Source organism: Lipotes vexillifer, unplaced genomic scaffold (genome assembly GCF_000442215.2).
Source record: "Lipotes vexillifer unplaced genomic scaffold, Lipotes_vexillifer_v1.1 scaffold624, whole genome shotgun sequence".
NCBI classification, from domain to species: domain Eukaryota; kingdom Metazoa; phylum Chordata; class Mammalia; order Artiodactyla; family Lipotidae; genus Lipotes; species Lipotes vexillifer.
The window spans coordinates 502,990-530,146 of NW_006771007.1; the positions used below are offsets into that span (position 1 = coordinate 502,990).

A 27,157-nucleotide genomic window follows, 5' to 3' on the forward strand; every position below is an offset into this window, starting at 1 on the left:
GTGCGTGGGTTTATCTCTGTGCTTTCTATCCTGTTCCATTGATCTATCTTTCTGTTTTTGTGCCAGTACCATAGTGTCTTGATTACTGTAGCTTTGTGGTATAGTCTGAAGTCAGGGAGCCTGATTCCTCCAGCTCCGTTTTTCTCTCTCAAGATTGCTTTGGCTATTCAGAGTCTTTTGTGTTTCCATACAAATTGTGAAATTTTTTGTTCTAGTTCTGTGAAAAATGCCAGTGGTAGTTTGATAGGGATTGCATTGAATCTGTAGATTGCTTTGGGTAGTAGAGTCATTTTCACAGTGTTGATTCTTCCAATCCAAGAACATGGTATATCTCTCCATCTATTTGTATCATCTTTAATTTCTCTCATCAGTGTCTTATAATTTTCTGCATACAGGTCTTTTGTCTCCTTACGTAGGTTTATTCCTAGATATTTTATTCTTTTTCTTGCAGTGGAAAATGGGATTTAATTTAATTCCACTTTCAGATTTTTCAGCATTAGTGTATAGGAATGCCAGAGATTTCTGTGCATTAATTTTGTATCCTGCTACTTTCCCAAATTCATTGATTAGCTGTAGTAGTTCTGGTAGCATCTTTAGGATTCTCTATGTATAGTATCATGTCATCTGCCAACAGTGACAGCTTTACTTCTTCTTTTCCAATTTGGATTCCTTGTACTTCTTTTTCTTCTCTGATTGCTGTGGCTAAAACTTCCAAAACTATGTTGAATGATAGTGGTGACAGTGGGCAACCTTATCTTGTTCCTGATCTTAGTGGAAATGGTTTCGGTCTTTCACCATTGAGGATGATTTTGGCTGTGGGTTTGTCACGTGTGGCCTTTATGCCATAGAAAGTTCCCTCTATGCCTACTTTCTGGCGGGTTTCTATCATAAATCAGTGCTGAATTTTGTTGAAAGCTTTCTATGCATCTATTGAGTTGATCATATGGTTTTTCTCCTTCAATTTGTTAATATGGTGTATCACATTGATTGCTTTGTGTATATTGAAGAATCCTTGTGTTCCTGGGATAAACCCCACTTGATCATGGTGTATGATCCTTTTAATGTGCTGTTGGATTCTGTTTGCTAGCATTTTGTTGAGGATTTTTGCATCTAAATTCATCAGTGATATTGGACTGTAGTTTTTTTTTGTGACATCTTTGTCTGGTTTTTGTATCAGAGTGATGGTGGCCTTGTAGAATGAGTTTGGGAGTGTTCCTCCCTCTGCTATATCTTGGAAGAGTTTGAGAAGGATAGGCGTTAGCTCTTCTCTAAATGTTTGATAGAATTCGCCTGTGAAGCCATCTGGTCCTGGGCTTTTGTTTGTTGGAAGATTTTTAATCACAGTTTCAATTTCAGTGCTTGTGATTGGGCTGTTCATATTTTCTGTTTCTTCCTGGTTCAGTCTTGGGAGGTGGTGCCTTTCTTCGAATTTTTCCATTTTTTCCAGGTTGTCCATTTTACTGGCATAGAGTTGCTTGTAGTAATCTCTCATGATCCTTTGTATTTCTGTAGTTTTAGTTGTTACTTCTCCCTTTTCATTTCTAATTCTATTGATTTGAGTCTTCTCCCTTTTTTTCTTGATGAGTCTGGCTAATGGTTTATCAATTTTGTTTATTTTCTCAAAGAACCAGCTTTTAGTTTTATTGACCTTTGCTATCGTTTCCTTCATTTCTTTTTCATTTATTTCTGATTTGAGCATTATGATTTCTTTCCTTCTGCCAACTTGGGGTTTTTTTGTTCTTCTTTCTCTAATTGCTTTAGGTGTAAGGTTAGGTTGTTTATTTGAGATGTTTCTTATTTTTTAAGGTAGGCTTGTATAGCTATAAACTTCCCTCTTAGAACTGTTTTTGCTGCATCCTGTAGGTTTTGGGTCGTCGTGTTTTCATTGTCATTTGTTTCTAGGTATTTTTTGATTTCCTGTTTGATTTCTTCAGTGATCTCTTGGTTATTTAGTAGTGTATTGTTTAGCCTCCATTTGTTTGTATTTTTTATAGATTTTTTCCCATAATTGATATCTAGTCTCATAGCGTTGTGGTCAGAAAAGATACTTGATACGATTTCAATTTTCCTAAATTTACTAAGGCTTGATTTGTGACCCAAGATATGATCTATCCTGGAGAATGTTCCATGAGCACATGTGAAGAAAATGTATTCTGTTGTTTTTGGATGGAATGTCCTATAAATATCAATTAAGTCCATGTCATTTAATGTGTCATTTAAAGCTTGTGTTTCCTTATTGATTTTCATTTTGGATGATCTGTCCATTGGTGAAAGTGGGGTGTTAAAGTCCCCTACTATGATTGTGTTACTGTCGATTTCCCCTTTTATGGCTGTTAGTATTTGCCTCATGTGTTGAGCTGCTTCTATGTTGGATGCATAAATATTTGCAGTTTTTATATCTTCTTCTTGGAGTGATTCCTTGATCATTATGTAGTGTCCTTCTTTGTCTCTTGTAATAGTCTTTGTTTTAAAGTCTATTTTGTGTGATATGAGTATTGGTATTCCAGCTTTCTTTAGATTTCCATTTGCATGGAATATCTTTTTCTATCTGCTCACTTTCAGTCTGTATATCTCCCAGGTCTGAAGTGGGTCTCTTTTAGGCAGCATATATATGGGTCTTGTTTTTGTATCCATTCAGCCAGTCTGTGTCTTTTGGTTGGAGCATTTAATCCATTTACATTTTAGGTAATTATCCATATGTATGTTCCTGTTCCCATTTTCTCAGTTGTTTTGGGTTTGTTATTGTAGGTCTTTACTTCTCTTGTGTTTTCTGCCTAGAGAAGTTCCTTTAGGATATAGCATTCTGTTTTTGATTACTGATTAGTCCATACAAGAAACTCCAATGATAGAAACAATTGCTCCACCTCACCTAAATTACTACCATTTTGGTTTTCCTCTTTTTGTCTGCATTAGGAGATGTCCCCAGATGCTTCACTTCCAGGGGATCCAGAGGCCTATCCTGCTGCTGTGTCAAGCGGTGGAGCCATTCATCTGCAGACAGGAGGTGGATATTTTGGCCTAAGCTTTACTTGTCCTAGTCTCAAAAATCCTATTAGCAAGAAATCCTGGACTCGCAAATTAAAAAGCTGGGCATACAGGCTACGGCAGTCAACCAGCTTTTTCAAGAGATCAAAAGTCCGTCAAGGTAGTGTGCTTACAGTCAGGGACATAGACTAGGTAACATCATTTTTCATTTACTTCTGTTTCTTTTTGTTGTTGTTCATACACAAATCTTGCCACTTTTTCCATGTAGCCCATGTATGTGACACGTCCCATTAATGCCATTGCCATTTTATTTTTCCTTTCGTAACTAATTTGGTTTTAAAGTATTCATTTCATATAGATACTAAGTCTCGGGATAAATCTTGCAATGTCTGATTCAGAATTAGGGACTTCTACAATGTTGCTTATTGCATTAACACTTTTTTAATTGTCTAGCAGGAGTTAAGCTTTTTCTACTTTTCTTCATTTTTAGTAATGTAAACAAATGTTGTCTTAACAAGCAATTTTCTCCTTTCTGCTTACAATTTGGCAAAACTTGCAGTGGATACAGAAGATACGAGATCAGCAGTTGCTCCTGACCCCATTCCTCTGACAGGAGAGTCCACAGCTGATGCTAGGGCTTTCAGTAGATGTAAAGCAATGAGTGGATCATTTCAGCGGGGTCGGTTCCAGGTTTGTGTCTTTGGTTAAATCATTATCTACAAAGGCATTATAAAAGGTAACAGCATTGAAGATCTCGGTCTGTAGATGGTAATTATTTTAAATGTAGATCATTATCATATTTAATTTTTCCCCTTATATGCATCCTGTCACCTTCTGTAGCCATCCACTAAAGGCGAGTCTAAAGAAATGATGATTTTAGTAGCTGGACGGGAGCACAGAAATGGGTCATCATTTTTTGGTGGGTGGTTAGGTCATCTTTTTTATAAATCTAATTTCATGTCCTTTAGAATCTTGGCAATTGAATTTTTTTCTTTTCTTTTTTTTTTTCTGCGGTACGCGGGCCTCTCACTGTTGTGGCCTCTACCGTTGCGGAGCACAGGCTCTGGACGCGCAGGCTCAGCGGCCATGGCTCACGGGCCCAGCCGCTCCACGGCATGTGGGATCTTCCCGGACCGGGGCATGTACCCGCATCCCCTGCATTGGCAGGTGGACTCTCAACCACTGCGCCACCAGGGAAGCCCTCATTTTTTGTTTTATTTGAAGTATAGATGATTAACAATATTGTGTTAGTTTTAGGTGTACATATGGAATGTTTTTTAATTGCAGAATTTTATTTGAGCAATATGAAGCCAATTCTCTTTGCAAAGGGCCCAATTGCAAAGCTTTTAATATGGCAAGTATAGATGGGATTTTTTAGTTTTGGTATTATCAGTGTTTGTACATTACAGAAGACCATCCAATTGTCTGTGCCATATATTGATATTGAATTTCTTTGTGGGTTTACTCTTTGGTTAGGCAGAGCCAGCCACCTTTGCCTTTTTGTATTTCAGGTGATTACAGTTCCTCAGCAGCAGTCAGTGAAAGTGACATCTTCTGGAATAGAACACATACCAGCATTCAATAAAATGACAAGCCAGCCTAGTGAAGAAGCTTCAGGCTTTACTAAAACAGCAAAGTCTCAATTGGTAGAAATGGAACCTGCCACACACAATCCGCAGCCTTCACTTTCTTCTCAGAAGTTACAAGCTCTTCAGGAAACCTTAAAAGAAGATAAAAGAATTCCCAAACAAGCTGACAACTTCTCATCTTTCAGTATGGCTTGTGAGACTGATGTATCTTTGATGACTCCAGAAAAGGAATTGGAAGAAAATTCAGCCACAGGAAGTAGCATGCAGTCTGGATCTGAACTGTTGTTTAAAGAGAGAGAGATACTTACTGCTGGGATACAGCCTACCTCTAATAGTGAATTTTCAGCCACTCTTTGTGGCAGAGGGAAATCAGTGGCAAAGACTGGTCCAGAGAGAGGAAAGTGCTTACCACTCCGTGAAGAAAAAGGCTATGTTCAAACACAGAGCTCACTATTCTATTCACCATCTTCCCCAATGAGCAGTGATGATGAGTCAGAAGTAGAGGATGAGGACTTAAAGGTGGAGCTTCAAAGATTACGAGAAAAGTAAGGACTGCTTCTCTTTTGTCACAAATTTGATTGCCTTGGGTTTTATAGAACTAAGTATTTGATTGGTAACTAATTTTGGATTGGTGACATTTTAATGATGGAAAAAAATTTATGGTTGAAAACTACAAAGATAGCATCAGATCCCACAGGCTAAGGGCTCAGTCCCACAAGACTGCCCCCTTTCAGATGCCCATCACGAGTCCAGGTAGTGTTACCTATGCTTCTTACCAACCTGTTATAAATAAGAGGTTCCCACAAACCCCTCCCCAGGTTTGATTACCTTGCTAGAGTGGCTTACAGAGCTCAGGAAAACAGTTTCCTTACTGGATTATTGGTTTATTATAAACGGATACAACTCAAGAACAGCCAGATGGCAAGGTATAGGGGAAGGGGCATGGAACTTCATGGCCACCCAGAAGTGCCACTCTCCCAGCACCTCATGTCTTCACTGACCTAGAAGCTCTTAGAACCCCTGTAGTTCACAGATTTTTATGGAAGCTTCATTACATAGGCATGATTGATTAAATCGTTGGCCATTGGTGATTAATTCAACTTCCATCCTTGTTCCCCTCCTTAGAGGTACCCATCCTTAGGGGCTATCCAAAAGTCACTTCGTGATCAGAGGGGCTTGTTTTGAATAATGAGACACTCCTTTTACCTTTATCACCCTGGAACTATTTCAGGAACTGGAGCTATTTGAGGACAAAAGACCAAATATTATAACAAAAGATTCTCCCATTGCTCTTATCACTTAGGAAGTTACAAGGGTTTTAGGAGCTGTGTGCCAAGAACAGGGACAAAGACCAAATATATCTTTTTTATTATAAAACATAATATCACAACAGTAAAAATGCACACAAACCAGTCTCCTATTTCTCATGCCCTAATCTCATTTCTCAGAGGCGACCACTATGAACTATTTGGTATATATCTTGCCTGTCATTTTTCTTGCATTTAAAAATATATAGTTTTTGAGTTTTATAAAAGTGGGATCATAATATATGTTACTCTACAATTTTTTGACTTAACATTGTCTCCTCTTCATATTCATGTCTGTACAAATAATCTTTATTCCATACATTGGAATAGCATACAGCCATTTTAAGTTTATTTAATCTCTCCTTAATGGGCATTTCAGTTTTATCCCATATTTTGCTTATGTAAAAAATGTTGAAGGCAACATCCTTATATTTTTACATACTTATGTTAGTATTTTTGTAGGATAGATACCTAAAAGTGGAATTGCTGTGTTAAAAGGTTTGTACATTTAAAATTGTCATCCAGTGTAGATATAGCATTTTACACACCAAACAGAAATATGTGAAAGTGCCTGTTTTCCCACTCCTTAACAAGATTAGACTGGATATTATTGATTCTTTTCATTTTATTCCAATCAGATGAATAAAAAATAGTTTTAAAAATCTGTGTTCTATGTATGCTAACACATATATATGGAATCTAAAAGAAAAAAAGGTGGTTCTGAAGAACCTAGGGGCAGGATAAGAATAAAGATGCAGACGTAGAGAATGGACTTGAGGACACAGGGAGGGGGAAGGGTAAGCTGGGACGAAGTGAGAGAGTGGCATGGACATATATACAATACCAAATGTAAAATAGATAGCTAGTGGGAAGCAGCCACATAGCACAGGGAGATCAGCTAGGTGCTTTGTGACTGCCTAGAGGGGTGGGATAGGGAGGGTGGGAGGGAGACACAAGAGGGAGGAGATATGGGGATGCATGTATATGTATAGCTGATTCACTTTGTTATACAGCAGAAACTAACACACCATTGTAAAGCAATTATACTGCACTTAAGATGTTAAAAAATTTGTGTTCTAATTAATACTAAGGATGTGCATCATCTCATATTTATTGGCTACTTGTATTTCCTCTTCTTTGGAGTCACATTTTCATATTCTTTCCCCCTTTTTCTATAAAGTTGTTTCTTTTTTTCTTATTGATTTTTAGGAGCTATTTATATATTCTGAATATTAATCTTTTACTATATGTTACAAATTTTTTTCCTGTTTATACTTGCAACATATAATAAAGAAAAGGTTAATATTATCAGTACTATGAGACTTTAATTTTTTTTTTTTTGTGGTACGTGGGCCTCTCACTGTTGTGGCCTCTACTGTTGTGGAGCACAGGCTCCGGACACACAGGCTCAGTGGCCATGGCTCATGGGCCCAGCTGCTCTGCAGCATGTGGGATCTTCCTGGACTGGGGCATGAACCTGTGTCCCCTGCATTGGCAGGCGAACTCTCAACCACTGCGCCACCAGGGAAGCCCGAGACTTTAATTTTTTAAATTATTTTTTTACTGTATTGAAGTTTTAGAAATTCGTTTTTGTCAATTTATTGAGATTTTTGTTTATGTCTGATTAGTTTAATGTCATACTTGAAGGCATTGAAAATCTAAAATTGTGAAAATATTCTGTATTTCCACATTCTTAATCTAAATTCCTTGTTAAACTTTACTTGTACTGGTGGAGTTCCTTGGCTCATCTGTATGGTGCCTGTGCCATTAAAATGCTTTCTGCATGATTTTCCTTCAGACACATTCAGGAGGTGGTGAATCTTCAAACCCAGCAGAATAAGGAGTTACAGGAGCTCTATGAACGCCTTCGGGCAATTAAAGATAGCAAAGTCCAATCATCAGAGATTCCTCTACCACCTGCATCACCACGTAGACCAAGATCTTTCAAAAGCAAACTTCGAAGCCGTCCCCAGTCCTTGACACATGTGGACAGTGGCACAGTTGCAACAGGTAAATCAATCTTAAAAGTGATTAAAAAAAACTGGTCAAAGATCAGCAAAATTAGAAAAATAACAATAATTAACTTATTTTTTTATTAAGCTAAGGTGATTTAAAGAAGTATACATTATTCTGAGGTTCTTTTCCACTTTGTTGGTGCTGAATGTTCTTTTATGAAATAATGATGAGGATAGGTAATAGATTTTGGAGAGCAGATGAGTGTTATGTTTTCATTTGGAAAACAAATACCTGGAAACCCAGTTTAAATCGCCAAAATAAGTTTTTGAAATGTTGGTAGTCAATGGGAACTGCTGGTCTAGCATTTGGAGTTTGTTGAGGAGTTTATTGCTTAACAAAGATAATCTTAAAAGTAAAGTTATGTTCTATCTGATGTAAGAGATCTTCATTTATTACGAGACTATTAGAAAAACTGTACATCTTTGAATTTGTAAAAAGAGCAGATCAGTCTCAACTTAATAAAGAAGTTGTTAATCAGGTCAGACTTACTTGGTTACTTGTGCATAGTCAAGGTGGGGTTGAGGGTGAACTGTAAGGGTATATGTGAGATCTCAACAGAATTTGTGATAGGCAGAAAAATGGTCCCCCCCGCAAAGACATCCATGTGCAAATCCCTGCAACCTGTGACTATGTTCAATTATATGGCAAAGGGTAATTGAGGTTGTAGATGGAATTTAAGATGCTAATCAACATTTTAAAATAGGGAGATATCCTGGATTATCTGAGTGGGCCCAGTGTAATCACAAGGGTCCTCTAAAGTAGAAGAGAGAGGCAGAAGAAAGGATCAGAGAAAAGGTATGAGGAAGGAAGCAGTGTCAGAGAGATGCAGCATTGCTGGCTTTGAAGATGGAGGAGAAGGGCCACAAACCAAGGAATTCAGGCAACCCGTAGAAGCTGGAAAAGGCTGGGGAAGTTTGAAAAAACAAGGTTTATTATTCACAGGTCCTGGGGAGTACACATCGTGCGGGCCAAATAGCAAGAGGTTTGGTCAGGAGGTGGGAAACTGGAGTACATACTAGGGAGCAAGAGCGCACACTAGCAGATCTGGGGTTCTTACTTTATTCTGGTTGAGGGTGGGGTACCTAGGGTTTCACAGGTTCACTGTTTATTGAGAGTAACAGCGGGAATTGAAGGACAGGGAAGGAAAAGCAGGGTCACTCAAATGATCAGTTATCTAGGTCAACCAGGGCTTTCTAAAAGGGAAACTTCATGGGTGAGGTGGCCTGGCTCTTTATATAGTTGTATAGCTGACAATGGGTTTATTTGAGATGGATTTCTTTGAAATGTATACCTCAGCAATCAAAAGCTTAATGTCAGGCACTTACTTATTAGAATCAAAAAAGCTAATTGTCAGGCACTTACACCACACTCCTTCTTTCTAATCAACCATGTGATCTCATGGTAAAAACATGCCTTTTGAGATTGGTTTTTTGACTCATAACATTGTCTTTGGGATTATTTAAGTTATTTTGTGTTATAATAGCTTATTCCTTTTAGTTGCTGAGTAATATTCCATGCTATGGATGTACCACAGCTTGTTTTTTTTTTCTTTTTCAACATCTTTATTGGATTAAAATTGCTTTACAATGGTGTGTTTCTGCTTTATAACAAAGTGAATCAGTTATACATATACATATGTCCCCATATCTCTTCCCTCTTGCATCTCCCTCCCTCCCACCCTCCCTATCCCACCCTTCTAGGTGGTCACAAAGCACTGAGCTGATCTCCCTCTGCTATGCAGCTGCTTCCCACTAGCTATCTATTTTACATTTGGTAGTGTATATATGTCCATGCCACTCTCTCACTTTGTCCCAGCTTACCCTTCCTCCTCCCCGTATCCTCAAGTACATTCTCTAGTAGGTCGGCATCTTTATTCCTGTCTTCCCCCTAGGCTCTTCTGATCATTTTTTTCTTACTTCTTTTTTTTTTTAGATTCCATATATATATATATATTAGCATACAGTATTTGTTTTTCTCTTTCTTACTTACTTCACTCTGTATAACAGTCTCTAGTTCCATCCACCTCACTATAAATAACTCAGTTTTGTTCCTTTTTATGGCTGAGTAATATTCCATTGTACATATGTGCCACATCTTCTTTATCCATTCATCTGTTGATGGACACTTAGGTTGCTTCCATGTCCTGGCTATTGTAAATAGAGCTGCATTGAACATTTTGGTACATGACTCTTTTTGAATTACAGTTTTCTCAGGGTATATGCCCAGTAGTGGGATTGCTCGGTCATATGGTAGTTCTATTTTTAGTTTTTTAAGGAACCTCCACACTGTTCTCCATAGTGGCTGTACCAATTTACATTCCCACCAAAGTGCAAGAGGGTTCCCTTTTCTCCACACCCTCTCCAGCATTTATTGTTTGTAGAATTTTTGATGATGGCCATTCTGACTGGTGTGAGATTATATCTCATGGTACTTTTGATTTGCATTTCTCTAATGATTAATGATGTTGAGCATTCTTTCATGTGTTTGCTGGCAATCTGTATATCTTCTTTGAAGAAATGTCTATTTAGGTCTTCCGCCCATTTTTGGATTGGGTTTTTTGTTTTTTTGATATTGAGCTGCATGAGTTGCTTGTATGTTTTGGAGATTAATCCGTTTTCAGTTGCTTCATTTGCAAATGTTTTCTCACATTCTGAGGGTTGTCTTTTGGTCTTGTTTATGGTTTCCTTTGCTGTGCAAAAGCTTTTAAGTTTCATTAGGTCCCATTTGTTTACTTTGTTTTTATTTCCATTTCTCTAGGAGGTGGGTCAAAAAGGATCGTGCTGTGATTTATGTCATAGAGTGTTCTGCCTATGTTTTCCTCTAAGAGTTTGATAGTGTCTGGCCTTACATTTAGGTCTTTAATCCATTTTGAGTTTATTTTTGTGTATGGTGTTAAGGATTGTTCTAATTTCATTCTTTCACATGTAGCTGTCCAGTTTTCCCAGCACCACTTATTGAAGAGGCTGTCTTTTCTCCACTGTATTCTTGCCTCCTTTGTCAAAGATAAGGTGATCATATGTGTGTGGGTTTACCTCTGGGCTTTCTGTTGTGTTCCATTGATCTATATTTCTGTTTTTGTGCCAGTACCATACTGTCTTGATTACTATAGCTTTGTAGTATAGTCTGAAGTCAGGGAGCCTGATTCCTCCAGCTCCGTTTTTTCTTTCTCAAGATTGCTTTGGCTATTCGGGGTCTTCTGTGTTTCCACAAAAATTGTGAAGTTTTGTGTTCTACTTCTGTGAAAAATGCCATTGGTAGTTTGTTAGGGATTGCATTGAATCTGTAGATTGCTTTGGGTAGTAGAGTCACTTTCACAATGTTGATTCTTCCAATCCAAGAACATGGTATATCTCTCCATCTATTTGTATCATCTTTAATTTCTTTCATCAGTACCTTATAGTTTTCGGCATACAGGTGTTTTGTCTCCTTAGGTAGATTGATTCCTAGGTATTTTATTCTTTTGTTGCAGTGGTAAATGGGAGTGTTTCCTTAATTTCTCTTTCAGATTCTTCAACATTAGTGTATAGGAATGGAAGAGATTTCTGTGCATTAATTTTGCAACCTGCCACTTTACCAAATTCATTGACTAGCTCTAGTAGTTTTTTGGTAGCATCTTTAGGATTCTCTATGTATGGTTTCATGTCACCTGCAATCAGTAACAATTTTACTTCTTTTCTGATTTGGATTCCTTTTATTTCTTTTTCTTCCCTGATTGCTGTGGCTAAAACTTCCAAAACTATGTTGAATAGTAATGGTGAGAGTGGGCAACCTTGTCTTGTTCCTGATCTTACTGGAAATGGTTTCAGTTGTTCACCATTGAGAACAATGTTAGCTGTAGGTTTGTCATACATGGCCTTTGTTATGTTGAGGTAAGTTCCCTCTATGCCTACTTTCTGGAGGGCCTTTATCATAAATTGGTGTTGAATTTTGTCAAAAGCTTTTTTCTCCATCTATTAAGATGATCATATGGTTTTTCTCCTTCAGTTTGTTAAAATGGTGTATCACATTGATTGATTTGCATATATTGAAGAATACTTGCATTCCAGGGATAAACCCCACTTGATCACGGTGTATGATCCTTTTAATATGCTGCTGGAATCTGTTTGCTAGTATTTTGTTCAGGATTTTTGCATCTATGTTCATCAGTAATATTGGCCTGTAGTTTTCTTTCTTTGTGACATCTCTCTCTGATTTTGGTATCAGGGTGATGGTGGCCTCATACAATGAGTTTGGGAGTGTTTCTACCTCTGCTATAGTTTGGAAGAATTTGAGAAGGATAGGTGTTTGCTCTTCTCTAAATATTTGATAGAATTCTCCAGTGAAGACATCTAGTCCTCCTGGGCTTTTGTTTCTTGGAAGATCTTTTAATCTCAGTTTCAGTGCTTTTGATTGGTCTGTTTATATTTTCTGTTTCATTCTGGTTCAGTCTCGGAAGATTATGCTTTTCTAGGAATTTGTCCATTTCTTCCAGGTTGTCCATTTATTGGCATGTAGGTGCTTGTAGTAATCTCTCCTGATTCTTTGTATGTCTGCAGTGTCAGTTGTTACATCTCCTTTTTAATTTGTAATTCTATTGATTTGAGTCTTCTCCCTTTTTTTCTTGATGAGTCTGGCTAATGGTTTATCAATTTTGTTTATCTTCTCAAAGAACAAGCTTTTAGTTTTATTGATCTTTGCTATTGTTTCCTTCATTTCTTTTCCATTTATTTCTGATATGATCTTTATGATTTCTTTCCTTCTGCTAACTTTGGGGTTTTTTCTTCTCCTTTCTCTAATTGCTTTAGGTATAAGGTTAAGTTGTTTATTTAAGATGTTTCTTGAGGTAGGATTGTTTTGCTATAAACTTCCATCTTAGAACTGCTTTTGCTGCATCACATAGGTTTTAGGTCGTTGTGTTTTCATTGTCATTTGTTTCTAGGTATTTTTGATTTCCTCTTTGATTTCTTCAGTGATCTCTTGGTTATTTAGTAGTGTATTGTTTAGCCTCCATTTGTTTGTATTTTTTACCGATTTTTTCCTGTAATTGCTATCTAGTCTCATAGTGTTGTGGTCGGAAATATTACTTGATACGATTTCAGTCTTAAATTTACCAAGGCTTGATTTGTGACCCAAGATATGATCTATCCTGGAGAGTGTTCCATAAGCACTTGAGAAGAAAGTGTATTCTGTTGGTTTTGGATGGAATGTCCTATAAATATCAATTAAGTCCATCTCATTTAATGTATCATTTAAAGCTTGTGTTTCCTTATTGATTTTCATTTTGGATGATCTGTCCATTGGTGACAGTGGGGTGTTAAAGTCCCCTGTTGTGATTGTGTTACTGCTGATTTCCCCTTTTATGGCTGTTAGTATTTGCCTTATGTATTGAGGTGCTCCTATGCTGGGTGCCTAAATATGTATAAGTGTTATATCTTCTTCTTGGATTGATGCTTTGATCATTATGTAGTGTCATTCTGTGTCTCTTGTCTATTTTGTCTGATGTGAGAATTGCTACTCGAGCTTTCTTTTGATTTCCATTTGCATGGAATATCTTTTCCCATCCCCTCACTTTCAGTCTGTATGTGTCCCTAGGGCTGAAGTGGGTCTACTGTAGGCAGCATATATACGGTTCTTGTTTTTGTATCCATTCAGGCGGTCTGTGTCTTTCTGTTGGAGCATTTAATCCATTTACATTTAAGGCAGTTATCGATATGTATGTTCCTATTACCATTTTCTTAACTGTTTGGGGTTTGTTATTATAGGTCTTTTCCTTCTCTTGTGTTTCCTGCCTAGAGACATTCATTTAGCATTTGTTGTAAAACTGGTTTGCTGGTGGTGAATCCTCTTAGATTTTGCTTGTCTGTACAGGTTTTAATTTCTCCTTCGAATCTGAATGAGATCCTTGCTGGGTAGAGTAATCTTGGTTGTAGGTTTTTCCCCTTCATCACTTTAAATATGTCCTGCCACTCTCTTGTGGCTTGCAGAGTTTCTGCTGAAAGATCAGCTGTTAACATTATGGGGATACCCTTGTGTGTTATTTGTTGTTTTTCCCTTGCTGCTTTTAGAATTTTTTCCATTTAATATCTTTATCTTGGTCCTTCATCTGCTGTGTGTTTCTCTGTCTTCTCATTTTGCTTAACTTACCGTGTTTGGGGTCTCCTTTTCACAGGCCACAGGTTCATAGTGTCTGTTGTTTTTGGTGTCTGCCCCCAGTGGCTAAGGTTGGTTCAGTGGGTTTTGTAGGCTTCCTGGTGAGGGGACTGGTGCCTGCATTCTGGTGGATGAGGCTGGATCTTGTCTTTCTGGTGGGCAGGACCGTGTCTCGTGGTGTGTTTTGGGGTGTCTATGACCTTATTATGATTTTAGGCAGCCTCTCTACTAATGGGTGGGGTTGTGTTCCTCTTTTGCTAGTTTTTTGGCATAGGGTATCCAGCACTGTAACTTGCTGGTCATTGAGTGAAGCTGGGTCTTAGCGTTGAGATGTAGGTCTCTCGGAGAGCTTTTGCCATTTGATATTATGTGGAGCCCAGAGGTCTTTGTTGGACCAATGTCCTGAACTCCGCTCTCCCATCTCAGAGGCACAGGCCTGACAGCTGGCACCAAGACCCTGTCAGCCACACGGCTCAGAGGAAAAGGGAGGACAAAAAAGGAAGAAAGAAAAAAATAATAAAATAAAGGTATTAAAAAATATATATATTATTAAAATTAAAAAATTTTTAAATTCATAAAAAAATGAAAGAAAGAAAGAAAGAGCAACCAAACCATTAAAGGAATCCACCAATGATAACAAGCGCTAAAAACTATGCTAAAAAAAAAAAGGGACAGACAGAACCCTAGGACAAATGGTAAAAGCAAAGCTATACAGACAAAATCAAAGAAGTATATACATGCACACTCACAAAAAGAGAAAAAGGAAAACAGTATATATTTCTATATATTACAAAATTAAAAAGGAAGAGAGCAACCAAATCAATAAACAAATCTACCAATGGTAATAAACTCTAAATATTAAACTAAGATAAACGTAAAACCAGAAACATAGTACATGCAGAAAGGAAACCCGAAGTCTACAGTTGCTTCCAAAGTCCCCCGCTTCAATTTTGGGATGATTTGTTATCCATTCAGGTATTCCAGAGATGCAGGGTACATCGAGTTGATTTTGGATATTTAATCTGCTGGCTCCATGCCGGCTAGCTGTGGTGCACTAGTCCCCTTCAGGCTGTTCACGCAGCCAACCCCAGTTCTCTCCCTGGGATCTGACCTCCAAATCTGGAGTCTCAGCTCCCAGCCCCCACCCCCATCCCTGCCCTGGTGGGTGAGCAGAGAAGCCTGTCAGCCTGGTGAGTGCTGGTCGGCACTGATCCTCTGTGCGAGAATCTCTCTGCTTTGCCCTCTGCACCCCTGTTGCTGTGCTCTCCTCCATGGCTCCGAAGCTTCCCCCCCGCCACCCCCCATCTCCACCAGTGAAGGGGCTTCCTAGTGTCTGGAAACTTTTCCCCCTTCACAGCTCCCTCCCAATGGTGCAGGCCCTGTCCCTACTCTTTTGTCTCTGTTTTCTCTTTTTTCTTTTGCCCTACCCAGGTACATGGGGAGTTTCTTGCCTTTTGGGAAGCCTGAGGTCTTCTGCCAGTGTTCAGTCGGTGTTCTGTAGGAGTTGTTCCACATGTAGATGTATTTCTGATGTATTTGTGGGGAGGAAGGTGATCTCCACATCTTACTCCTCTGCCATCTTGAAGGTCTCTCTGTTTATTTGTTTAGTGATTTTCCTTTACTAATTCTGTATTCCCTGAGTTCTTTGCTAGCCATTGAGTTCTTTGCTAGGTAAAAAATTTCTAAAAATATTTTTAAAGCCTGGTATGCTAGGGTTCACACCTGGGCCAGTACAGTTAGTGGTGAACCAATAATTCGTCAGAATATTTTATTAAATGCCTTGTCTGGTTGTCATCATCAAGAAAATCTCTGTGAGAAGGCACACCTTCAGGCTTCAGTTTGCAAGATATCCTTTGAATTTACTTCCTGCTTGCCCAGGAACTCAAATCCAGCCAGAATTGAATGATTAGTCCATTCTCCTTTTTCAGGTCTTTCCTGGCATGGCAGAGATTTATATTCCCAGGAATATGTCAGAGGTTTTCAAATTTTCCTATAGTCATTTAGTTGTCCTAACATTGTTTTTAAATTCTAGACCAGGATCTTATTTGCCCAAACTGAAATCATAGCCTTAAGCATCTGATTTGTGGCCAGAACTTTCCTATTGTTTCAGTAATGCTCTGGAGGTAGCCCCCTACCTCTTCCCACCCCTCATACCCATGCCTGGCTGGGCTGAGCTGAACTCTGAGTGAAATCAAATATCCACCACACTAATAATACAGGTTTTCCCAGGTTGTTTCAAGTTCAGACAAAATATTGACTGTGCTCTGGGGATAGTGCTTTTAAGGGAGCTCAAAAAGAGGTCTGTTTTCTCCATTGTCTGCAGTGTTCCTGGCTTTTGGCTACCACAACACTGAGCTGGGGCGAAAGGGGTATGGGAATTACGACAAGTTAAAAATGTCACAGACCTCAGTAGTTTGTCCTGGGTTAATGATTTTTATTTTGTTCTTTGTCGTTGGATAATTGTCAGAGTTCTGAAATGGTTCGTTTTAGTTGTTTTGCCCATATTTTCATTGTCTTAAGAGCAAATTCACCTAGGTCCTTGCACTGCATTTTTTGAAGGCATTCTCCTCCCTCTTTTTCTATTTTCTGAAAAAGTTTGTGTTGAATTAGTATTATTTCTTCTTTAAATGTCTAGAAGAATTTTCCAGTGAAACCATGTGGGCTCAGAGATTTATTTTTTTAGAGGTTTTTAACTGCAAATTCAAATTCTTGAATAGTAGTTATACGATTATGCAGGTTATAAATTTCCTGTTGGCTGAGTTTTGGTAGCTTGTGGATTTTGTAGATGAAACTTGGTCCATTTCATCTACGTTGCTGAATCCTTGTGTTTAGAGTTGTTCATTATTATCTTCTTAATGTCTTGTATATCTGTAGTATTATCATCTCTTTAATTCCTGATATCTGTAATTTGCATCGTTGTTTTTCTTTGTCAGTCTTGTAGATGTTCATCAATTTTATTGATCTTTTCAAAGATCCATTTGTACTTTTATTGATTTTCTCTGTTGTTTTCCAATTTTAAATTTCATTGATTTCTGCTATTATCTTTATTATTTCCTTCCTTCTACATGCCTTGTTTTTATTTTGCTGTTTTTCTGGTGTCTTAAAATGGAAGCTTAGATTTTTGATGTGAGATCTTTCTTTTTGTAATACAAGCATTTAATGCTATACATTTTCCTTATGAGCCCTACTTTGGCTGCATCTACTAAGATTTTTAAAACTTAAGCTTTATTTTGGGGGGATATTTTTAGATTTACACAAAAATCATTAAGATAGTACAGAAAGTTTCCATATCTCTCATGCCCAGTTTCCCCAATTATTAACATCTTATACATTAGTATGGTACATTTATCACAGCTAATAAACCAATCTAGATACATGATTGTTAATCAAAATCCACATTTTACTCTGATTTCCTTAGTTTTTACTTTATATCCTTTTTCTGTCCCAGGATCACATACAGGACACCACATTATATTTAGCAGTCATGTCTCCTAGGCTCCTTTTGGCTTCAACAGTTTCTCAGAATTTCCTTGTTTTTGATGACACTGACAGTTTTGAGGAGTACCGGTCAGTTATTTTGAAGAATTTTGTTTTTGAACGTATCTTTACTTACTGGTGTTGGGCAAGAAGAAATTTTCCTCTGTCCTTCTAGGTTCTTCTGGCTGGTCTAAGAATTAAATTAACATGAAACAAATTAATAGGAGAAAATCAAACAAAAGTTTAATAACATGTATACATGGGAGACATTCACAGAAAGACAGACAAGATGAAAAGGCAGAGGGCTATGTACCAGATGAAGGAACAAGATAAAACCCCAGAAAAACAACTAAATGAAGTGATGATAGGCAACCTTCCAGAAAAGGAATTCAGAATAATGATAGTGAAGATGATCCAGGACCTCGGAAAAAGAATGGAGGCAAAGATCGAGAGGATGCAAGAACTGTTTAACAGGGCTTCCCTGGTGGCACAGTGGTTGAGAGTCTGCCAGCCGATGCAGGGGACACAGGATTGTGTGCCGGTCCGGGAAGATCCCACATGCTGTGGAGCGGCTGGGCCTGTAAGCCATGGCCGCTGAGCCTGCGCGTCCGGAGCCTGTGCTCTGCAACGGGAGAGGCCACAACAGTGAGAGGCCCGCGTACCGCAAAAAAAAAAAAAAAAAAAAGGAAATGTTTAACAAAGACCTAGAAGAACTAAAGAAAAAACGCCTAGAAGAATTAAAGAACAAACAAACAGAGATGAACAATACAATAACTGAAATGAAAACTACACTAGGAGGAATCAATAGCAGAATAACTGAGGCAGAAGAACGGATAAGTGACCTGGAAGACAGAATGGTGGAATTCACTGCTGCAGAACAGACTAAAGAAAAAAGAATGTAAAGAAATGAAGACAGCTTAAGAGATCTCTGGGACAACATTAAACACAACAACATTCGCATTATAGGGATCCCAGAAGAAGAGAGAGACAAAGGACCAGAGAAAATATTTGAAGAGATTATAGTCGAAACCTTCCCTAACATGGAAAAGGAAATAGCCACCCAAGTCCAGGAAGCGCAGCGAGTCCCATACAGGATAAACCCAAGGAGAAACACGCCAAGACACATAGTAATCAAATTGGCAAAAATTAAAGACAAAGAAAAATTATTGAAATCAGCAAGGGAAAAATGACAAATAACATACAGGGAACTCCCATAAGGTTAACAGCTGATTTCTCAGCAGAAACTCTACAAGCCAGAAGAGAGCGGCAGGATATACTTAAAGTGATGAAAGGGAAGAAGCTACAACCAAGAATACTCTACCCAGCAAGGATCTCATTCAGATTCGATGGAGAAATCAAAAGCTTTACAGAGAAGCAAAACCTAACAGAATTCAGGACCACCAAACCAGCTGTACAACAAATGCTAAAGGAACTTCTTTAAGTGGGCAACACAAGAGAAGAAAAGGACCTACAAAAACAAACCCAAAACAATAAGAAAATGGTCATAGGAACATACATATAAATAATTACCTTAAACGTGACTAGATTAAATGCTACAACCAAAAGACATAGGCTTGCTGAATGGATACAGAAACAAGACCCATATATATGCTGCTTACAAGAGAGCCACTTCAGACCTAGGGACACATACAGACTGAAAGTGAGGGGATGGAAAAAGATATTCCATGCAAATGGAAATCTAAAGAAAGCTGGAATAGCAATACTGCTATCAGATAAAATAGACTTAAAAATAAAGAATGTTACAAGAGACAAGGACACTACCTAATGATGAAGGGATCAATCCAAGAAGAAGATATAACAATTATAAATATATATGCACCCAACATAGGAGCACCTCAATACATAGGGCAACTGCTAACAGCTATAAAAGAGGAAATCGATGGTAACACAATAATAGTGGGTGACTTTAACACCCCACTTACACCAATGGACAGATCATCCAAAGTGAAAAGAAATAAGGAAACACAAGCTTTAAATGACACAATAGACCAGATAGATTTAGTTGATATATATAGGAAATTCCATCCAAAAACAGATTACACTTTCTTCTCAAGTGCTCATGGAACAGTCCCCAGGACAGACCACATCTTGGGTCACAAATCAAGCCTCAGTAAATTTAAGAAAATTGAAATCATATCAAGCATCTTTTCTGACCACAGCGCTATGAGATTAGAAATGAATTACTGGGAAAAACATGTAAAAAACACAAACACATGGAGGCTAAACAATACGGTACTAAATAACCAAGAAATCACTGAGAAAATCAAAGAGGAAATCAAAAAATACCTAGAGACAAATGACAACAAAAACACGATGATTCAAAACCTATGGGATGCAGCAAAAACAGTTCTAAGAGGGACGTTTATAGCTATAGAAGCCTACCTCAAGAAACAGGAAAAATCTCAAATAAACAATCTAACCTTACACCTAAAGGAACTAGAGATAGAAGAACAAACAAAACCCAAAGGTAACAGAAGGAAAGAAATCATAAAGATCAGAGCAGAAATAAATGAAATAGAAACAAAGAAAACAATAGCAAAGATCAATAAAACTAAAAGCTGGTTCTTTGAGAAGACAAACAAAATTGATAAACCAGTAGCCAGACTCATCTGGAAAAAGAAGGAGAGGACTCAAATCAATAAAATTAGAAATGGAAAAGGAGAAGTTACAACAGACACCGCAGAAATACAAAGCATCCTAAGAGACTACTACAAGCAACTCTATGCCAATAAAATGGACAACCTGGAAGAAATGGACAAACTCTTAGAAAGATATAACCTTCCAAGGCTGAACCAGGAAGAAATAGAAGATATGAGCAGAACAATCATAAGTAATGGAATTGAAACTGTGATTAAAAATCTTCCAACAGGACTTCCCTGGTGGTGCAGTGGTTGGGGGTCTGCCTGCCAATGCAGGGGCCACGGGTTCATGCCCCGGTCCAGGACGATCCCACATGCCGCAGACCGGCTGGGCCCAGGAGCCATGGCCACTGAGCCTGCGTGTCGGGAGCCTGTGCTCTGCAACGGGAGAAGCCACAACAGTGAGAGTCCCGTGGACCGCAAAAAAAAAAAAAAATCTTCCACCAAACAAAAGTCCAGGACCAGATGGCTTCACAGGTAAATTCTGTCAAACATTTAGAGAAGAGCTAACACCCATCCTTCTCAAACTCTTCCAGAACATTTCAGAGGAAGGAACTCTCCCAAACTCATTCTATGAGGTCACCATTACCCTGATACCAAAACCAGACCAATATACTAGAAAAAAAGGAAATTACAGACCAATATCACTGATGAATATAGATGCAAAAATCCTCAACAATATACTAGCAAACAGAATCCAACAACACATTAAAAGGATCATACACCATGATCAAGTGGGAGTTATACCAGGGATGCAAGGATTCTTCAATATACGCAAATCAATCAATGTGATACACCATATTAACAAACTGAAGAATAAAAACCATATGGTCGGGCTTCCCTGGTGGTGCAGTGGTTCAGAGTCCTTCTGCCAATGCAGGGGACACGGGTTCGTGCCCTGGTCCAGGAAGGTCCCGTGGAGTGCCTAGGCCCGTGATCCATGGCCGCTGAGCATGCGCGTCCGGAGCCTGTGCTCTGCAACAGGAGAGGCCACAACAGTGAGAGGTCCGCCTATCACACACACACACAAAAAACCCATATGGTCGTCTCAATAGATGCAGAAATAACTTGACAAAATTCAACACCCATTTATGATAAAAACTCTCCAGAAAGTGGGCATAGAGGGAACCTACCTCAACATAATAAAGGCCATATATGACAAACCCACAGCAAACATCATTCTCAATGGTGAAAAACTGAAACCATTTCCTCCAAGATCAGGAATAAGACAAAGATGTCCACTCTCACCACTATTATTCAACATAGTTTTGGAAGTCCTAGCCACAGCAATCAGAGAAGAAAAAGAAATAAAAGGAATATAAATTGGAAAAGAAGTAAAGCTGTCACTGTTTGCAGATGACATGATACTATACATAGAGAATCCTAAAGATGCCACCAGAAACTACTAGAGCTAATCATTGAATTTGGTAAAGTTGCAGGATAAAATATTAATGCACAGAAATCTCTTGCATTTCTATACCCTAATGATGAAAAATCTGAAAGAGAAATTAAGGAAACACTCCCATTTACCACTGCAACAAAAAGAATAAAATACCTAGTAATAAACCTACCTAGGGAGACAAAAGATTTGTATGCAGAAAACTATAAGGCACTGATGAAAGAAATTAAAGATGATACCAACAGATGGAGATGTATACCATGTTCTTGGATTGGAAGAATCAATACTGTGAAAATGACTATACTATCCAAAGCAATCTACAGATTCAATGCAATCCCTGTCAAGTTGCCAGTGGAATTTTTTACAGAACTAGAAAAAAATCTTAAAATTTGTATGGAGACACAAAAGACCCTGAATAGCCAAAGCAGTCTTGAGGGAAAAAAATGGAGCGGGAGGAATTAGACTCCCTGACTTCAGACTATACTACAAAGCTACAGTAATCAAGACAATATGGTACTGGCACAAAAACAGAAACATAGATCAATGTAACAAGATAGAAAGCCCAGAGATAAACCCAGGCACCTATGGTCAACTAACCTATGACAAAGGAGGCAAGGATATACAATGGAGAAAAGACAGTCTCTTCAATAAGTGGTGCTGGGAACACTGGACAGCTACGTGTAAAAGAATGAAATTAGAACACTCCCTAACACCATACACAAAAATAAACTCAAAATGGATTTGAGACCTAAATGTAAGACCTGATACTATAAAACTCTTAGAGGGAAACATTGGAAGAACACTCTTTGATATAAATCACAGCAAGATCTTTTTTGATCCACCTCCTAGAGTAATGGAAATAAAAACAAAAATAAACAAAGGGGACCTAATGAAACTTAAAAGCTTTTGCACAGCAAAGGAAACCATAAAGAAGACGAAAAGACAACCCTCAGAATGGGAGAAAATATGTGCAAACAAATCAACAGACAAAGGATTAATATACAAAATATATAAAGAGCTCATGCAGCTCAATATTAAAAAAACAAACAACCCAATCCAAAAATGGACAGAAGACCTAAATAGACATTTCTCCAACGAAGACATACAGAAGGCCAAGAAGCACATGAAAATCTGCTCAACATAACTAATTATTAGAGAAATACAAATCAAAACTACAATGAGGTATCACCTCACACTAGTTAGAAGAGGCACCATCGGAAAATCTACAAACACCAAATGCTGGAGAGGGTTTGGAGAATAGGGAACCCTCTTGCACTGTTGGTGGGAATGTAAATGGATACAGCCACTATGGAGAACAGTATGGAGGTTCCTTAAAGAACTAAAAATAGAATTACCATATGATCTAGAAAACCTACTACTAGGCAGACACCCAGAGAAAAACATAATTCAAAAAGACACATGCACCTCAATGTTCATTGCAGCACTATTTACAATAGCCAAGTCATGGAAGCAACCTAAATGCCCAACAACAGACGAATGGATAAAGAAGTTGTGGTACATATATACAATGGGATATTACTCAGCCATAAAAAGGAATGAAATTGGGTCATTTGTTCAGATGTGGATGGATCTAGAGACTGTCATACAGAGTGAAGTAAGTCAGAAGGAGAAAAACAAATAGCTTATATTAACTCCTGTATGTGGAACCTAGAAAAATGGTACAGATGAACTGATTTGCAGGGCAGAAGTTGAGACACAGATGTAGAGAACAAATGTATGGACACCAAGTGGGGAAAGCCACGGTGGGGTAGGAATGGTGGTGTGCTGAATTGGGCGATTGGGATTGACATGTATACACTGATGTGTATAAAATTGATGACTAATAAAAACCTGCTGTATAAAAAATAAATTAAATTAAATTAAATTAAATATGTATACATGGGAGAGACCCAGGAAAACTGAGTAACTCACCAAAATGACTGAAGCCCTCACCTTAAATACCATCTTTAGCTAACAACAAAAGAAGATGTTGGGGGATTTCAAAGGGGAGGAAGGCAATTCACATGAAGATGGAAAAGCAAGTATTTGCTGGGCCATGCAGAGACAGTGGGACACAGAGTGGACTCTGATCTTTAGCTCTGCCTACAGTTTAGCCTACCACACCTAGCCCTGTTCTTTGTATATATCCCTGGTGGTAGCTCTATAATTGAAACAGGTCCTCTATCTAAATTATTTTAGGCAGTGAGAGGGAAGTCAAAGTTTCTTCCCAAGTCATTCGGGCCTTGATTATTTTTAGCTTGAAATAATCCACAAGCCGAAGAGATATTTTGGGGTGGCAAGTTTTGCTTCCTTACACTGTCAGAAATTGGAAGAGGCAAGGAATTGTTCTCCCTACACGGGCAGTGGAACATTCTCCAAGCTCATCTTGTATACTTTCTGCTCCTAGAAGCCACCATTTCCACAAGGAAACATAATTCATTTTATCGGAGATTAGGTTAGAAACCAAGATCTGGGTGCTTGGTGTGCTCATTGCTACTGGGGTGTCATTGCTTCTAGGCCCTTTTAGCTGACAGATAAGGAAATATATCTATGCATACTAACTGATATATATCCATGTCTATGAATATTTCTATATGTAACCATCTGTGTCTATATTAAGGTAAATATGCATTCATATTGGTATCTCCAACTCTAATCCATTACCATACGGATTATATAGCCTTCTTCCCTTGTTTATCTGTAAACTCCCAGTCCAACAGTGAGAGGCTCTCACCATCCCCTATCTATTTAATTGTCCAATTCCAGTATAAGGTATAGTGGTTTCAGATTTGTTCATTTATGCCCCAGTGGGAAATACCTTTATCAACTAGAATGCAGTGCTTATGAATAGTTTCTTTTGCCTTTAATATTATAGGTGCCACTCATTTCCAAAGTTATGTAGGTCAGCACTTGTTCCTGTACTCCTTTATGTGAGATTCCTTCATACATTTGTAATATGATTAGATTCTTTTGTCACATTCTGCATTCCATCCTGGGATCCCCTGGCCTCCTAAATGATTTTTTTTAATTTCATACATTAAAGTTGACTCTTGTTTGGTTTTTTTTTTTATTTTGTTACACGGGCCTCTCACTGTTGTGGGCTCTCCCGTTGCAGAGCACAGGCTCCGGACGCGCAGGCTCAGCAGCCATGGCTCACGGGCCCAGCCGCTCCGCGGCATGTGGGATCTTCCCAGACCGGGGCACGAACCCATGTCCCCTGCATCGGCAGGCGGACTCCCAACCACTGCGCCACCAGGGAAGCTGCTAAAGTTGACTCTTTTTGCTGTAAAGTTCTGTACTTTTTGACAAATGCATTCCATCCTGGGATCTTTATGACTTCGTAAATGATTTAAAATTTTTTCACACATTGAGGTTTATTCTTTGCTCTCTAGGATCCCCTGTGTTTTGATATGTTGTATTGTAGGGTTTTTTTTCAGTTCCAAATATTTTATTATTTCCCTTGAAACTTCCTCTTTGTTCCATGGTTTATTTGGTAAATTGTGTTGTTTAATTTCCAAGTGTTTCGAGATTTTTCTTATTATCTCTGTTACTAATTTGTACTTCAATTTCATTATGATCAGAGGATATATTTTCAATGGTTTTGATTACTTTCAGTTTGTTCAGGTTTGTTTTATGACCCAGGATATGGTTTATTTAGGTGAATGTTTCATGTGCACTTGAAAATAAAGTATACCCTATTGTTGTTTAGTAGAGTTTTCTATAAATGTCAGTTAGATCTAGATGTTTGAATGGTATTATTCAATTATTTTATATCCTTGCTCATTTGCTGTGCACTGCTTCTATTGTTGAGTGAGAGAACAGTGTAGAAGACTCCAGCTGTAATTATGGATTTGTCTTTTTCTCTTTTCAATTCTGTCAGTTTTTGCCTCATGTATTTTGAGGGTATTTTGTTAGTTACAGACACAGCATTGTTATGTCTTCTTGGTGAATTGACTTTTATCATTCTGTAATATCCCTCTTTATTCTTGGTTATTTTTGCTTGCTTTGATGTCGCCTTTGATATTAAATACGCATTCCGTCTTTCTTCTGGTTATTGTTTGCATGGTGTATCTTTTTCATCTTTTAGTTTTAACCTGCCTGTATTATTATATTTGAAGTGAGTTTCTTGCAGACAGCTTATGGTCACATTAAAAAAAATCCATTCTGGCAATCTCTTTCAAATATTTTAAAACCATTTATAGTGAATGTAATGATCAATATGTTTGGATTTTGGTCTGCCATATTTTAAATCTGTTTTCTGTTTGTTTTTTATTCCTTCTCCTTTCCTACTTTCATTTGGTTTATTTGAATGTACTTTTAGTATTCCATTTTAATTTATCTATTATGTTTTTTTCTTTATTTCTTTGTACATTTTTAAGTGGTTGTTCTAGGGATTATAACTTTTCAGTCTACTTAAAATCAATCTTTTACTACTTCAAGGGGAATGTAGAAACCTTACATCCATCAAGAGGAATGTAGAAACCTTACATCCATATAGATTTCTTCCTTCTATAAATTGTCTTAAGTATTCTATCTACATATATGAAAAACTATATCACATGGTGTTATAATTTTCATTTTGCTTGAGTTTCAGAACTGAAAAGAATACATTTACCCTGATATCTACCACTTCTGTTGGTCTTCCTTCATTTCTGCTCTTTCATGTTTCCTACTCTTATAATTTCCCTCTGTTTGAAGATCTTCCTTTAGTGTCTCTTTTAGAACAGATCTGCTGGTGACAAATTCTCTTAACTTCTTTTTCATCTGAGAATGTCTTTTTTCACACCTTCATTCCTGAAGGATAATTTTGCTGTATACAGAATTTTGGTTGACAACGTATTTTAGCATTTTGAAAATATTATGCCACTTCTTTCTAGCTTCCATGGTTTGTGATGAGAAATCCTTAGAAATTTGAATCATTGTTTTCCTGTATAAAATGCATTGCTTTTCCTCTGGCTGCTTTCAGAATTTTTCTTCTCTTTAATTTTCAGCAATTTTTCTGTTTCAGTTTCAGCAATTACATATGTAGGCATGCGTTTCTTTGTGTTTATTTCTGTTTTGAGTTCACTGAGCTTCTTGAATATGTGGCTTTATGTCCTTTTCCAAATTTAGCAAGTTTTCAGCTAGTAGTTCTTCAGATTTTTTTTTCTTATCATGCTCTTTTTTTCACTCTCCTTCTGGGACTCTGATGACACAGATTTTAGACTTTTTGCTATTGTCCTATAGGTCCCTTAGTTTCTGTACATGTTTGTTTTTTGTCTTATTTCTCTGTTGTTTAAATTGAATTTTCTGGGGGGGGTGGGAATGAGTGAAATAGGTGAGGGAAATTAAGAAGTACAAACTTCCAGTTAGAAATAAATGAGTCACAGGGATGAAATGTACAGCATGAGAAATATAGTCAAAAAAATATACAGGGCTTCCCTGGTGGCACAGTGGTTGAGAGTCCACCTGCCGATGCAGGGGACATGGGTTCGTGCCCCGGTCCGGGAAGATCCCACATGCCACGGAGTGGCTGGGCCCGTGAGCCATGGCCGCTGAGCCTGCGCGTCCAGAGCCTGTGCTCCGCAATGGGAGAGGCCACAACGGTGAGAGGCC

The 27,157-nt window shown here is 38.0% G+C and overlaps 1 protein-coding gene across 2 annotated transcripts in view; it reads left to right on the forward strand.

Moving 5' to 3' along the window:
* WNK3 (WNK lysine deficient protein kinase 3) overlaps positions 1-27,157 on the forward strand; it is a 156,693-nt gene that overhangs the window by 114,705 nt on the left and 14,831 nt on the right. Inside the window, exons 18-22 of one of the 2 annotated variants that reach the window (XM_007446476.1) lie at positions 2,914-3,145; positions 3,545-3,675; positions 4,497-5,119; positions 7,680-7,908; positions 21,709-21,721. In XM_007446476.1, coding sequence (XP_007446538.1) covers positions 2,914-3,145; positions 3,545-3,675; positions 4,497-5,119; positions 7,680-7,908; positions 21,709-21,721 — 1,228 coding nt within the window. The remainder of the gene's footprint in view (positions 1-2,913; positions 3,146-3,544; positions 3,676-4,496; positions 5,120-7,679; positions 7,909-21,708; positions 21,722-27,157) is intronic. The other variant, XM_007446477.1, reaches the window with a different exon arrangement.